The sequence below is a fragment of the Salmo salar genome, chromosome ssa14, assembly GCF_905237065.1.
Source record: "Salmo salar chromosome ssa14, Ssal_v3.1, whole genome shotgun sequence".
NCBI lineage: Eukaryota > Metazoa > Chordata > Actinopteri > Salmoniformes > Salmonidae > Salmo > Salmo salar.
Window position 1 is genome coordinate 56,402,902 of NC_059455.1, and position 13,375 is coordinate 56,416,276.

Below are 13,375 nucleotides of genomic sequence, written 5' to 3' on the forward strand. Positions count from 1 at the left end.
AGGGAGTCTGCCTGCGAACCGGAACCCAATGAGTCTGCCTACAGCGTTGACCGGAAGGAGTATGCCTACGACCTGGAATGGAAGGAGTCTGCCCATGATCCACAACGGAGTGAGTCTGTCTACGACCCGGAATCCAATGAGTCTGCCTACAACCTGGAGGGCAGTAGGCCGGAACCAGAGCCACCTCCAGGATAGGTGGGTTGGGGAGGGGGGGTGTAGCACAGTGCCGTCGTTGACGGCAGCCACCCTCCCTTCCCTCCCTCATTGTTTAGGGGGTATTTGTTTTTGCTTTGTTGTGGTAGTGGGGATTTTTGTTTATTTTTAGGTGCATTCAGGGTATGCACCTTTAGGGGGGGTACTGTCGCGTCCTGACCAGCAGAGGGTGTAGTTGTGTAGTATTTTGGTCAGGACGTGGCAGAGTGTGTATGTGTGTTCTGGGTGTTTTGTTTCTATGTTGGTCTGTGTGGCTCCCAATCAGGGACAGCTGGTTATCGTTGTTCCTGATTGGGAGTCATATATTTAGGAGTATGTTTGTCACTTGGGTTTGTGGGTTGTTGAGCTAGCACTGCTATTCTGTTTGTTTGTAGTAGCCTGTTAGCCTGTCGTGAGTTTCGTGTTTATTGTTTTCCTGTGTATACTTTGCTTTAATTTATTAAAAAGATGAGTATCCACATTTCGCCTGCTGCAGTTTGGTCTATTCAACACGGCTGCAATTATGACAACTACACTGAGGCTAGGAAACACTGTCACCACCGATAAATCCACGATAATCGATCATTTCAATAAGCATTTCTCTACGGCTGGCCAGGATTTCATGGCTACCCAAACCCCGGCCAATAGCTCAGCACCCCCCACAGCTACTTTCCCAAGCCTCCCCAGCTTCTCCTTCATCCAATTGCAGATAGCGGATGTGCTGAAAGAGCTGCAAAACTCTGTTTTTCACAATTTCTGACATTTAATCCTAGTAAAAATTCCCTGTTTTAGGTCAGTTAGGATCACCACTTTATTTTAAGAATGTGAAATGTCAGAAAAATAGTAGAGAATGATTTATTTCAGCTTTTAATTCCTTCATCACATTCCCAGTGGGTCAGAAGTTTACATACACTCAATTAGTATTTGGTAGCATTGCCTTTATATTGTTTAACTTGGGTCCAACGTTTTGAGTAGCCTTCCACAAGTTTAAATGTATTTTGTTAAGCTGTATGTAAACTTCCGACTTCAACTGTAGAATTACAGTTCATGTAAGGAAATCAATTGAAATAAATTCATTAAGCCCTAATCTATGTATTTCACATGACTGGGAATACAGATATGCATCTGTTGGTCACAGATACCTTTTTTTTTTTAAAGGTAGGGGCTTGGATCAAAAAAACATTCAGTATCTGGTGTGACTACCATTTGCCTCATGAAACACGACATAGCTCACTCACATAGAGTTAATGAGGCTATTGATTGTGGCCTGTGGGATTTTCTGGATATTGGCGTGAACAGGAACACGCTGTCATACATTTCAATCCAGAGCATCCCAAACATGCTCAATGGGCGACATGTCTGGTGACTATGCAGGCCATGGAATAATTGGGACATTTTTGTCTTCCAGGAATTGTGTACAGATACTTGCAACATGGGGCCCTGCATTATTATGCTGAAACATGAGGTGATGGCAGCGGATGAATGGCACGACAATAGGCCTCAGGATCTTGTCACGGTATCTCTGTGCATTCAAACGGCCATTGATAAATTGCAATTGTGTTCAATGTCCATAGCTTATGCCTGCCATTACGATAACCACACTGCCACCATGGGGCATTCTGTTCACAATGCTGACATCAGTAAACCACTCACCCACACAAAGCCATACATGCTGCCTGCCATCTGCCCGGTGCAGATGAAACCGGGATTCATCCTTGAAGAGCACACTTCTCCAGCATGCCAGTGGCCATCGAAGGTTATCATTTACCCACTGAAGTCAGTTACGACGCCGAACTGCAGTCAGGTCAAGACCCTGGTGAGGACGACGAGCTCACAGATGAGCTTCCCTGAGATGGTTTCTGACAGTTTGTGCAAAAATTCTTCAGTTGTGCATAGGGCTGTTATGGTGACCATATTACCACCACACTCACTAGTCATGACCACAGTCAAATTCCACGTGACCGTTTAGTCATGGTAACTAGGCTTTTCCCAGCTCTGATGCTGCTGATGGTCATTAGTAGCCTACCAAACTTTATAACTGCCTGGTACTCAGCACTCTATTGTCCCTCTAATCACTCTGACATCAATGCAAATGTATTCTAAAATTAAATCAAACACTTCATGAGAGCCAATGAGCTCATGTTGCGTAATATTTGGCATACATGGCGTGAGTTCCAAGTTTGGAGAAGATACTTTTAACCATTAAAATCCACCTTTATAATAAACCATTACATGTCTAATCATATTTGTGGTCCTTTATGAAAATTGTGTTTTCCTGCTAATTGATTGTATGTAGTAACATTCGCGCTTATAGCCTACTGCCATGTGCACATTGCTGTGCTTATAATGTGAAGAAATAGCCTTATAGTTGATCAACATTTTAAGCTAAACGTTCTGATCTGTTGCTTTAGCCTAATTGCTTTTAAAAGTTTGATGCGAGTGGTTGTATTAATTTGGGAATATTTCTTTGTTGCACAGATGGACAAGTTGACCAATAGAATAGGTCAACTTTTGTACTATGGGGGATAGTAGATTGACATAGGCTAGTGCTTTTGCTGTTCGTTAGACTTACTCATTGTGTTGGCTGACAAAGTAAATGTGGACAGTTCTTCTAACATCTTCAGTATGAGCCTCAGAATTCGATAAGAAGGACTGGTGCAGTTGTGTTCACTTGTAGCCTACTTCGGAGATGAAATAGAGGCCTGTAAGAAGAACCGGCATTGGCTTATAAGAATTTAGGCATCTGAGAGAGTCATGTGAGTGAGAGGTGCTTCGGGAACACACAGTCGGGAGATGGGAATTATAATTATTATATTCAGCCCAAGGGCACAACAGCCACTTGCCGCAAAAGGCATGTATTTTTTTAGGGAGTATTGTGGCCACACTAGGGCGATGCTGCTGGGAAATTTGAGACATTACTAAGTGCTTGTCAAATTGTGAATGAGAGACTGATGACATGTCTGCAGGCTGTGCAAGAAACAAAGCAGAGCTCATGCCTTGCATGCAACTTTTTTCAAATCATCATTAGAGTCGCATCATGCAGCCTTAGAATGTATTAAAAATCAAAACATATAGCCCAACATTTGTATCACAACAAAAGTTAAGAGGAGGATCTGTTTCTTTGTTAACCACTCAACACAGAATAGCCACATATGGGCACTCAGAAATAGTTTGGAGAAAATATCCTTTCTATTTTATTCAGCTATGTTCAGTTGTATTCTTCATACTATAAAATAATATAAAGAATGTCACAGAATTCTAAGAAAATCTTGCCCACAGCCATATAGCACAGCCAGATCAGGGCCTAACATAAGGACAACTCAGAGTATGCTATTCTTTTCTTCTGAAATAGACTACATTTCCTTCATATCATGTTTCTTTAGACCTGTCTAAAATATACAATGGATTTATTGTGATTTGTAGGCTATATTAAATTGATTTATTAGACTATTTAAAATGTATATATTCCAAATGTCTGCATCAGTGGTTTGTTGGCCAGGAGATGCTAAATGTGTTTATGTTAATTAACGGTCAATTACCATGAGACCTGCAGTTATTTGCTTAACAATCACCAGCTGACTAAATGTAATGTCCGCAACACAGCCTTAGTTGTGCAAACCCACAGTTTCATCAGCTGTTCGGGTGGCTGGTCTCAGACGATCCCGCAGGTGAAGAAGCCGGATGTGGAGGTCCTGGGCTGGCATGGGTACACGTGGTCTGCGGTTGTGAGGCCGGTTGGACACACTGACAAATTCTCTAAAATAACGTTGGAGGCGGCTTATGGTAGAGAAATGAACATTCAATATCTGGCAACAGATCTGGTGGACATTCCTGCAGTCAGCATGCCAATTGTGTGCTCCCTCAAAATGTAAGACATCTGTGGTATTGTGCTGTGTGACAAAATTGCACATTTTAGAGTGGCCTTTTATTGTCGGTAGCAGAAGGTGCACCTGTGTAATGATCATGATGTTTAGTCAGCTTCTTGATATGCCACAACTGTCAGGCGGATGGATTATCTTGGCAAACGAGAAATGCTCAGTAACAGGGATGTAAACACATTTGTGCACTACATTTGAGAGAAATAAGCTATTTGTGTTTATGGAATATTTCTGGGATCTTTTATTTCAGTTTATGAAACATGGGACCAAAACTTTACATGTTGCGTTTATATATTTTTGTCGGTGTTTATACACGATACTTCTAGCAATACTAGAACAATTGCATCTAAAACAATTGCAAAATCTTTAGGTGTTACAGGGACCTTGTAAAGTGATAAGACCCTCTGCATTTACCAGTTGGCTCACCAATAGGATATTATTTCGGAACCAATATTCTAAAAACAAAGAAGTATTTTTATACAATATATTCCGATTATTCCATATATAATATCTGTGTGGATATGATGTTGTGTAGGTATCGTATTGCAATTGTAGATGGCAGCATCGTTTTTCAGCGGCATGTGATTTAAATCGGAGAGGACGAAGAAGAATGCGACCATGTTGAATTAGCAAGAACAAACACAATAGAGGCGTTTTATTTGGAGTGAATTTAATCTAACGGTAAAGTGTTGATCTGCCGCCAAAAAGTTGTGATATATAACATCAGAGGGAGAGAAGGGTGAGCGTTTTGGTCGTTTATGTTCAATTTTCATTAGCTATAAATATTTCAAATTAGTCGACTTTCGCTTGGCAGCTAGCTAATCCTGTCAGACATTGAAAACGGCTGCCAGGTAGCCATCCAAGTTGACGAAACTGGCTAGATAGCTGGCTGGCTGGCTAACGGCAATTAAATATAACGTTAACCTGGCATGTATATATATATGTATAAATCATATATAACCACTTTCATCTGTGATGTAATGCTAGCTAAATAAATTAGTATTTACAGTACTGTTATGTAGCTTGCTAGCTAATGTAGCTACGTTAGCCAACTTGCATGTTTTCGTCAAAGCTGGCGTGGCTAACGTAACGTCAGTAGCTAGCTAACGCTAGCTAGATGGCAAAGTTAACTGGCTAACTAAATATCTTCCTCTAAAGTTGGCAATATGAATGGCCTTTGTCGCACAAAATCAAATCGCGCTCGAAGCTAACTAACTTACTGACTGGAAGATTAACTGACTTCCTATCTTTATTTGGCCTAGAAGGGCACCCCTGTTGTTCGATCAGTTATCTAGCTATAAAATTAGCTAACTTGCATTGAATGTCAGTGCTACCCCAGCATAGCCACTAACGTTATTTGGCTAGCTAGGTAGGTCGCATCTAACTATTCATTTTCGTAGCTAACGTTATGCCAGTTACTTTTTGTTATTAAGTTGTCCATACATTTGGACTTTCATTTAAATCCAGATGCTTCTAGTTTCTTCAAAGTAATTTCAAACTTTGCACGTTGTAACGTTTCCATGGGTCCCACATTCTGTTGACATTATAGCCTCAAGTTGCGCTCGTCTATGATTTGGTCCCTAACTGTATGCGCTTGTGGTGTAGGCAACTCTTTTGTCATCTGTGGTCATGCCCTACACGAGTTGACAGGAATACACTACAGACTGATCCACCAAGCCAACACTAGAAAAATGATTGAGCCTTGTGCCTGCCTGCCAAATACATCTTTTACATTATGTAGTTGGGGACTTCAACAAAATGTTTGGGCATCTATTCCACATTGTATTACGTTTTAAAGCAAAGTCTAGGGCTTGGCCTATATAGTGTTCATCCTGACTACTAAATCAATTGTTTCTTCTTCCTGTCAGGTAACACAGGCTTGAGTTGAATACCGCCCGACTCGCACACAAAGCTACACACTTTGACAGAAGACCTGTGGTGTCAACAAGAGAGGAGGGAGACCCAGCTGAAACAAACAGGACAGACAGAGGGGAACTTAAAGCTGTTTTGCTTTTTGGACTACAATTACCCTTTTATTTGATTTTCAACACCAGGAAACTTTCACATGTGGGTGGACATGTATATACACAGAGTGGAAAACAAATATTGAACAATAAGGACCATATTATTTTGGAGAAATATTTGTACAAAGGTTTGAAAATCCATTTACAAGGACATCGATGTTGCGCAATTCAAAGGGACTCGACGCAAAGCAAGGAAATGTTTAATCAAAAAAAGAGATTACATTTTGAACAAAGATTATATTACTGATACTATTCCCTCAGTTCAAATTGTCTTAGTTCTATTGCAGAACTTAAACTCTTTGATACTTGTTTACATACCATTTTTTTAATATTGTGTGCAGGTATAAAATATTTATGCATTTGAATGCATATAGCTCTTCATTTGGAAGAGCTCTTGTATTAAGACTTTTCATACGTCAGTAAACTCTGAAGGGGACTAAACTGCACGTGTGTGTATATGTAAGAACTACAAATATACTTCTGTTGTAAAAGCTTTGGACTAAAATAATGGAGAATATTGTTTAATGCTTTTTTAGACTCCTACATTCGAAGAGGCTTTTTAAGAAAAGGAAGAAAAAAAACTAAGGGAGGGTAAGACGTAAATCTTTGAGAGTAAAAACGAAAGACATGGCATCCGCAACAACGGAGAACCTAGGCCCTATCGGCATGGGACTGAACAAGCAGAACGGGCAGCTTAGGGGGGTGCCTAAACCGGCCTCTCCTCAATCAGGACCCCTCGTCCTGGGCTCTCTGTTAAGCAAGGCTGTAGGTGCACCCCAGAAAGCAGGTGCTGCCCTGGAGGGAACTGGCATTAGGTATACATTTCTCTTACACACCTGTTTCACCCCAATTGTGTGCTGCTCGTATAGTATATTTTACTTTCATACCATGTTTTAAAAGTGATTACCCAGTAGAGTTTATTTTTTTTAAATCAGCAGTGTGTGTGTTCAGGTGTTTTCTTAATACCCTCTTAGAAGACCTGCATGGTTCTGGTACTGGTTCCGGCCAACATTTTCGCTTATAAATCGCTCTGTGGATACCATGGATCAAAATGGCTTGTGTTGAGCGATAGCCTTGGTTCCCACAGAGACTGTTGTTTTCTGAGCATGTGTGACATAGGATGTGAAATCTGAAACCACTTGAAGCTGGGATGTCTCTTCTACCATTTCATTCACTCTTCTGACTGTCCCTCAACTTCTGGTTGAACCCTACATCACACATGCCGGCAATCATTACGTCGTAGCGCAGCAGGAGGGAGTGGTTTCATCACGGTAGCCCATTCAGAGATCGATTTGTAGCCATTCATCTAAAATAATTCAGATTTTAGAGCTCTGAGATGTTCACAGCGATGGGGGAAGACATTCTGATCAAAGAGGGACCTTTAGAAAATATACACATTCTCCACTAAACATACAAATATTTATTTTACAGTTAGTCAGGTCCATAAGTATTTGGACAGTGACACAATTTGCATAATTTTGGCTCTGTACGCCGCCACAATGGATTTGAAAGGAAACAATCAAGATGTGCTTTAAGTGTAGACTTTCATCTTTAATTGAAGGGTTTTGTCAATTATTGTATGAACTGTGTAGGAAGTACTTTTTTTTATATACATAGCCCCCCAATTTTAGGGGCTCAAAAGTAATTGGTCAAACGAACAATCATAAATTAAATTGTGAGTTTTAATACTTGGTTGCAAATCCTTTGTATTCAATGATTGCCTGAAGTCTGGAACCCATAGACATTACTAGATGCTGTGTTTCTTCCCTGGTGATGCTCTGCCAGGCCTTTACTGCAGCTGTCTTCAGTTCCTGCTTGTTCTTGGGGCGTTTTGCCTTCAGCAAGTGAAATGTATGCTAAATTGGATTCAGGTGATTGACTTGGCCATTACAGAACATACCACTTCTTTGCCTTAAAGTATTGGGTTGCTTTCGCAGAATGCTTCGGGTCGTTGTCCATCTGCACTGTGAAGCGCCGTCCAATGAGTTATGAAGCATTTGGCTGAATCTGAGCAGATAATATAGCCCTGAACACTTCAGAATTTATCCTGTTGCTTTTGTCAGCAGTCACGTCAATAAATACAAGGGAACCAATTCCATTGGCAGTCATACATGACCACGCCATACCAGTACCTCCACCATGCATCACAGATGAGGTGGTACGCTTCGGATCATGGGCAGTACCTTCCCTTCTCCATACTCTTCTCTTCCCATCATTCTGGTACAAATTGATCTTTGTCCATAGGATGTTGTTCCAGAAATGTACATGTACAGTGAGGGGAAAAAAGTATTTGATCCTCTGCTGATTTTGTACGTTTGCCCACTGACAAAGAAATGATCAGTCTATAATTTTAATGGTAGGTTTATTTGAACAGTGAGAGACAGAATACCAAGAAAAAAATCCAGAAAAACGCATGTCAAAAATGTTATAAATTGATTTGCATTTTAATGAGGGAAATAAGTATTTGACCCCCTCTCAATCAGAAAGATTTCTGGCTCCCAGGTGTCTTTTATACAGGTAACGAGCTGAGATTAGGAGCACACTCTTAACCTGTCCACAGAAGCAATCAATCAGATTCCAAACTCTCCACCATGGCCAAGACCAAAGAGCTCTCCAAGGATGTCAGGGACAAGATTGTAGACCTACACAAGGCTGGAATGGGCTACAAGACCATCGCCAAGCAGCTTGGTGAGAAGGTGACAACAGTTGGTGCGATTATTCGCAAATGGAAGAAACACAAAAGAACTGTCAATCTCCCTCGGCCTGGGCCTCCATGCAAGATCTCACCTCGTGGAGTTGCAATGATCATGAGAACGGTGAGGAATCAGCCCGGAACTACACGGGAGGATCTTGTCAATGATCTCAAGGCAGCTGGGATCATAGTCACCAAGAAAACAATTGGTAACACACTACGCCATGAAGGACTGAAATCCTGCAGCGCCCGCAAGGTCCCCCTGCTCAAGGAAGCACATATACATGCCCGTCTGAAGTTTGCCAATGAACATCTGAATGATTCAGAGGACAACTGGGTGAAAGTGTTGTGGTCAGATGAGACCAAAATGGAGTTCTTTGGCATCAACTCAACTCGCCGTATTTGGAGGAGGTGGAATGCTGCCTATGACCCCAAGAACACCCTCCCCACCATCAAACATGGAGGTGGAAACATTATGCTTTGGGGGTGTTTTTCTGCTAAGGGGACAGGACAACTTCACCGCATCAAAGGGACGATGGATGGGGCCATGTACCGTCAAATCTTGGGTGAGAACCTCCTTCCCTCAGCCAGGGCATTGAAAATGGGTCGTGGATGGGTATTCCAGCATGACAATGACCCAAAACACACAGCCAAGGCAACAAAGGAGTGGCTCAAGAAGAAGCACATTAAGGTCCTGGAGTGGCCTATCCAGTCTCCAGACCTTAATCCCATAGAAATGTGTGGAGGGAGCTGAAGGTTCGAGTTGCCAAACGTCAGCCTCGAAACCTTAACTTGAAGAAGATCTGCAAAGAGGAGAGGGACAAAATCCCTCCTGAGATGTGTGCAAACCTGGTGGCCAACTACAAGAAACATCTGGCCTCTGTGATTGCCAACAAGGGTTTTGCCAGCAAGTACCAAGTCATGTTTTGCAGACGGGCCAAATACTTCTTTCCCTCATTAAAATGCAAATCAATTTATAACATTTTTGACATATTTTGCTGGATTTTTTTGTTGTTATTCTGTCTCTCACTGTTCAAATAAACCTACCATTAAAATTATAGACTGATCATTTCTTTGTCAGTGGGCAAACGTACAAAATCAGCAGGGGATCAAATACTGTTTTTCCTCACTGTATTTATTTTATTTTTTAATGTTTTTTGGCAAACTCTAATCTGGTCTCTTTTTTGAGGCTTACCAATGGTTTACATCTTTTGGTAAACCTTCTGTATTTACTCTGGTGAAGTCTTCTCTTGATTGTTGACTGACACAGGTACGCCTATCTCCTGGAGGGTGTTCTTGATCTGGCCAACTGTTGTGAAGGGGTTTTTCTTCACCAGGGAAATAATTATTCTGTCATCTTCTGGACCTTTTGATGTTCCTGAGCTCACCAGTGCGTTCTTTCTTTTTAAGATTGTAACAAATAGTTGACTTTGCCACGCCCAATGTTTTTGCTGTCTCTCTGATGGGTTTGTTTTGATGTCAGCCTAATGATGGCTTGCGTCACTGGCAGTGAGGGCTCTTTGGACTTCATATTGAGGGTAAACGGCAACAGATTGCAGATGCCATACTTGAAATCAACTCGATACCTTTTTTTTATCTGCTTACTTGTAAATGAACTAATGAGGGAATAACACACCTGGCCATGGAGCAGCCAATTGTCCAATTATTTTTGGTCATATAAAAAGTGCTGTAATTCCTACACCGTTCACCCGATTTTGGATGTAAGTACCCTCAAATGAAAGCTGAAAGTCTGCACTTTCAACTCTTAATTATTTAATTTCAACTCCAATATGCAGTGGTAGACAGCTAAATAATAGTGTGCTAAATAACAGCTAAAAAAATGTCCAAATATTTATGGACTCGACTGTTTAAGGAAGGTGAAATCTCATAAAATGGTGGTTTGATAATTTGATAATACTATATTTAGAAACATGTAATTTCAAGCCTTATTCATACAGTTTTGAATAGGAAATACATAAAAATGAAATATTTTATCTTTGTACTGTAGCTTGTGTCCTCAAGTGACGACTTTTTTTTACCTGAAAGGTGAGATTGTAACCGTTTGAGTATGCAGCATTGCTAGTTATTGTTTAGCCCTCTCATAATAAAACATTTGGGGATTACATAGATGACATTTTCGGTTACATTTAACTGGTTAATTGCACTCTTCTCATTGGTGCCCTTCATCAGGTTTGGAGATGACTGGAAAAAGAGCCTACAGCTCCCTCCCAAAGACACTAGAGTCAGAACCTCTGTAAGTCATGGTACAATGCAGCATGCTTTGTTTCACTAACTCACAGGATTTTCCCAGTGTAATTTTAATCAAATCTGGTACTTCTGATGTGTAATCTCTTCTTTGCTGTGTCCCAGGATGTAACATCCACTAAGGGAAATGAGTTTGAGGACTACTGTCTGAAACGGGAGCTCCTGATGGGCATCTTTGAGATGGGCTGGGAGAAGCCCTCCCCTATCCAGGTACGACACTCACTGGGAGCTTCTCTGCCCACCAATCACCTTTGAATCTGTGGGATTCCCTTGCTGTAAATTTGCTCCTGTTTCTGATGCCTATAACCTATATCGCTACTTTAATGTGATGCGCCTGAACATTTGTATCATTTCAGCCAATAGTTTTGAGTGGTGCTCACGAGCCATAACGGGTCCCCGTTTTTGTGTACTACATACATTTCTGTGCTACAATAGGTTAAACCAGAGTTTGTCACTTTCAGGAGGAGAGCATTCCCATAGCCCTGTCAGGACGAGACATCCTGGCCCGAGCCAAGAATGGAACAGGGAAGAGTGGGGCCTACCTCATCCCCATGCTGGAGAGAATAGACCTGAAGAAGGACTATATACAGGGTGAGATGAGGCGCTTCACATTACTCTTTCCCTCTTTTTCTTTTTTTACTCTACTTAGCCTGGATCCCTGAGTATTAGAGATAACATTTTCCCCTGGTGCCTAGGGCTGTGGCGGACATAAAGACAACCGGTCTCACAGTAATGGACTGTTAATTAACATAAACACGTTTAGCATCTCCTGGCCTCCGCATACAAGCCGTTGATGCGTGCCTTATACATCCATTATTTTAGGCGGGTCTAAAGAAACATGATATAAAGAAAATGTATTTCAGAAGAACAGAATGAGTTGGCCTACTGTATGTTATCTGGCTATGCGCCATGCCATAGGCCAGGGATGGGCAACTGCAGCCCCCCTTTTGTAGACCTGTGGACCGATTTCACAGAATAGCTTGAATTTAGTTATAAAACTTTAGCCTTTTCTCTGCCCCATGGCAAAATGTGTAGAATTGCAGCGAACTTGCTTTAAAATGGCAACATTTATTCTAATTGCAGAAAATGTATTTTATGTACGGATGTGGGTACGCAGACGCATGTGCAACTCTGGCCCCTCAGTTCCATTTTCTTTTTGTGACCCCCAATCAAAGTTGCCCATCCCTGCAATATGCTTGTTCATTAAGCAGACAAGATAGTGTCGTCCTGTGCCATTGTTTTATATTATGATTTTATAGTAAGAATATAATTGAACTTAGCTGAATAAAATGGAAAGGATTTTTCCCATTCAGTAGTTATTTGGCAGCTTTGATAGTGGTTTTTGCGTGAGATTTTATTTATTTGTCCATACGGACAACTTGAATCTATTTTTGTTGTCAGAATTTTTTTATATTGTAGACCTGCATTGACAGGTCCAACCATCCTCCAGGAGAGCTACTGGGTGTGCAGGCCTTTGCTCCAGCCCTGCTGGAACACACCACAATGTAAAAAGTCAGCTGTTCAACAGATAAGCTGACTGTTTTGTTTGAGCAGGGATGGATCAAAAACCAGCACACCCAGTAGCTCCAGATGAAGGTTTGACGGACCATGTGTTTTATACAGTAGCCTATCAATGCAGTATTTTACTTTGGGGGGGTGTTAAGTGCCTTTCCTGAAGTGGTTCCTTGCATCATACAACACAATTTTCAGTCACCTTTTTCTCCAATGGTGTTAGACCTTTTTTTGTGGGGGCGGGGGGGTGTGTAAAAAGGCAACAACCAAAAAGTTGGGTGTCTTACCCTGCGTAGACTATTGATTTGAGAAAGTCGACAACAAAACCATGCGCTCTATTCCTTGCCTCAGGCTGCAAACACTGTTCTCTCATCAAATGATCATATTTTCACCCATCTGACTATTCTTAATTTAATCTTTACTAATATGTCAAATTGGTTTAGATTTAGAATGGCCCATTATCAAATTGGCAGGGGAAAAAAATAAGTAATCCGTATGCACTCGAATAGCGATTAGAGGTCGCTTTCCCTCCGGTTCGTTTTTCAAGCCTCCCGGGTAGGCTACTACGGTTATTTCATACCACGCAGCTGGGTTAGAGGGACAATAGAGCTCTGACTACCAGGCCATTAGCGACCTGATGATCGTTAGCAAGTTGTTTTACCAATGCATGTCCAGTGTGTGTAAGAAGAGATAACCGTGACTCACATGGAATTTTATTGCCGTCATGACTGCCAGTGTGGAAGTAATACAGTCACTGCAACAGCCCTACTGGTGCCATTAACTTTTTCATTTGGTGGCAGTGGGCCATGATT

General features: G+C 41.4%; 1 protein-coding gene across 4 annotated transcripts in view; it reads left to right on the plus strand.

The window, feature by feature from the left end:
• Nucleotides 1–4,615: 4,615 nt before the first annotated feature.
• LOC106570129 (probable ATP-dependent RNA helicase ddx6) overlaps nt 4,616–13,375 on the plus strand; it is a 43,252-nt gene continuing 34,492 nt past the window's right edge. Inside the window, exons 1-6 of one of the 4 annotated variants that reach the window (XM_014142164.2) lie at nt 4,616–4,809; nt 5,939–6,137; nt 6,631–6,909; nt 10,977–11,040; nt 11,157–11,261; nt 11,513–11,642. In XM_014142164.2, coding sequence (XP_013997639.1) covers nt 6,722–6,909; nt 10,977–11,040; nt 11,157–11,261; nt 11,513–11,642 — 487 coding nt within the window. In that variant the 5' untranslated portion in view covers nt 4,616–4,809; nt 5,939–6,137; nt 6,631–6,721. Of the gene's footprint in view, nt 4,810–5,938; nt 6,910–10,976; nt 11,041–11,156; nt 11,262–11,512; nt 11,643–13,375 lie in introns of all 4 variants that reach the window. The other 3 variants (XM_014142163.2, XM_014142166.2, XM_014142165.2) reach the window with 3 other exon arrangements.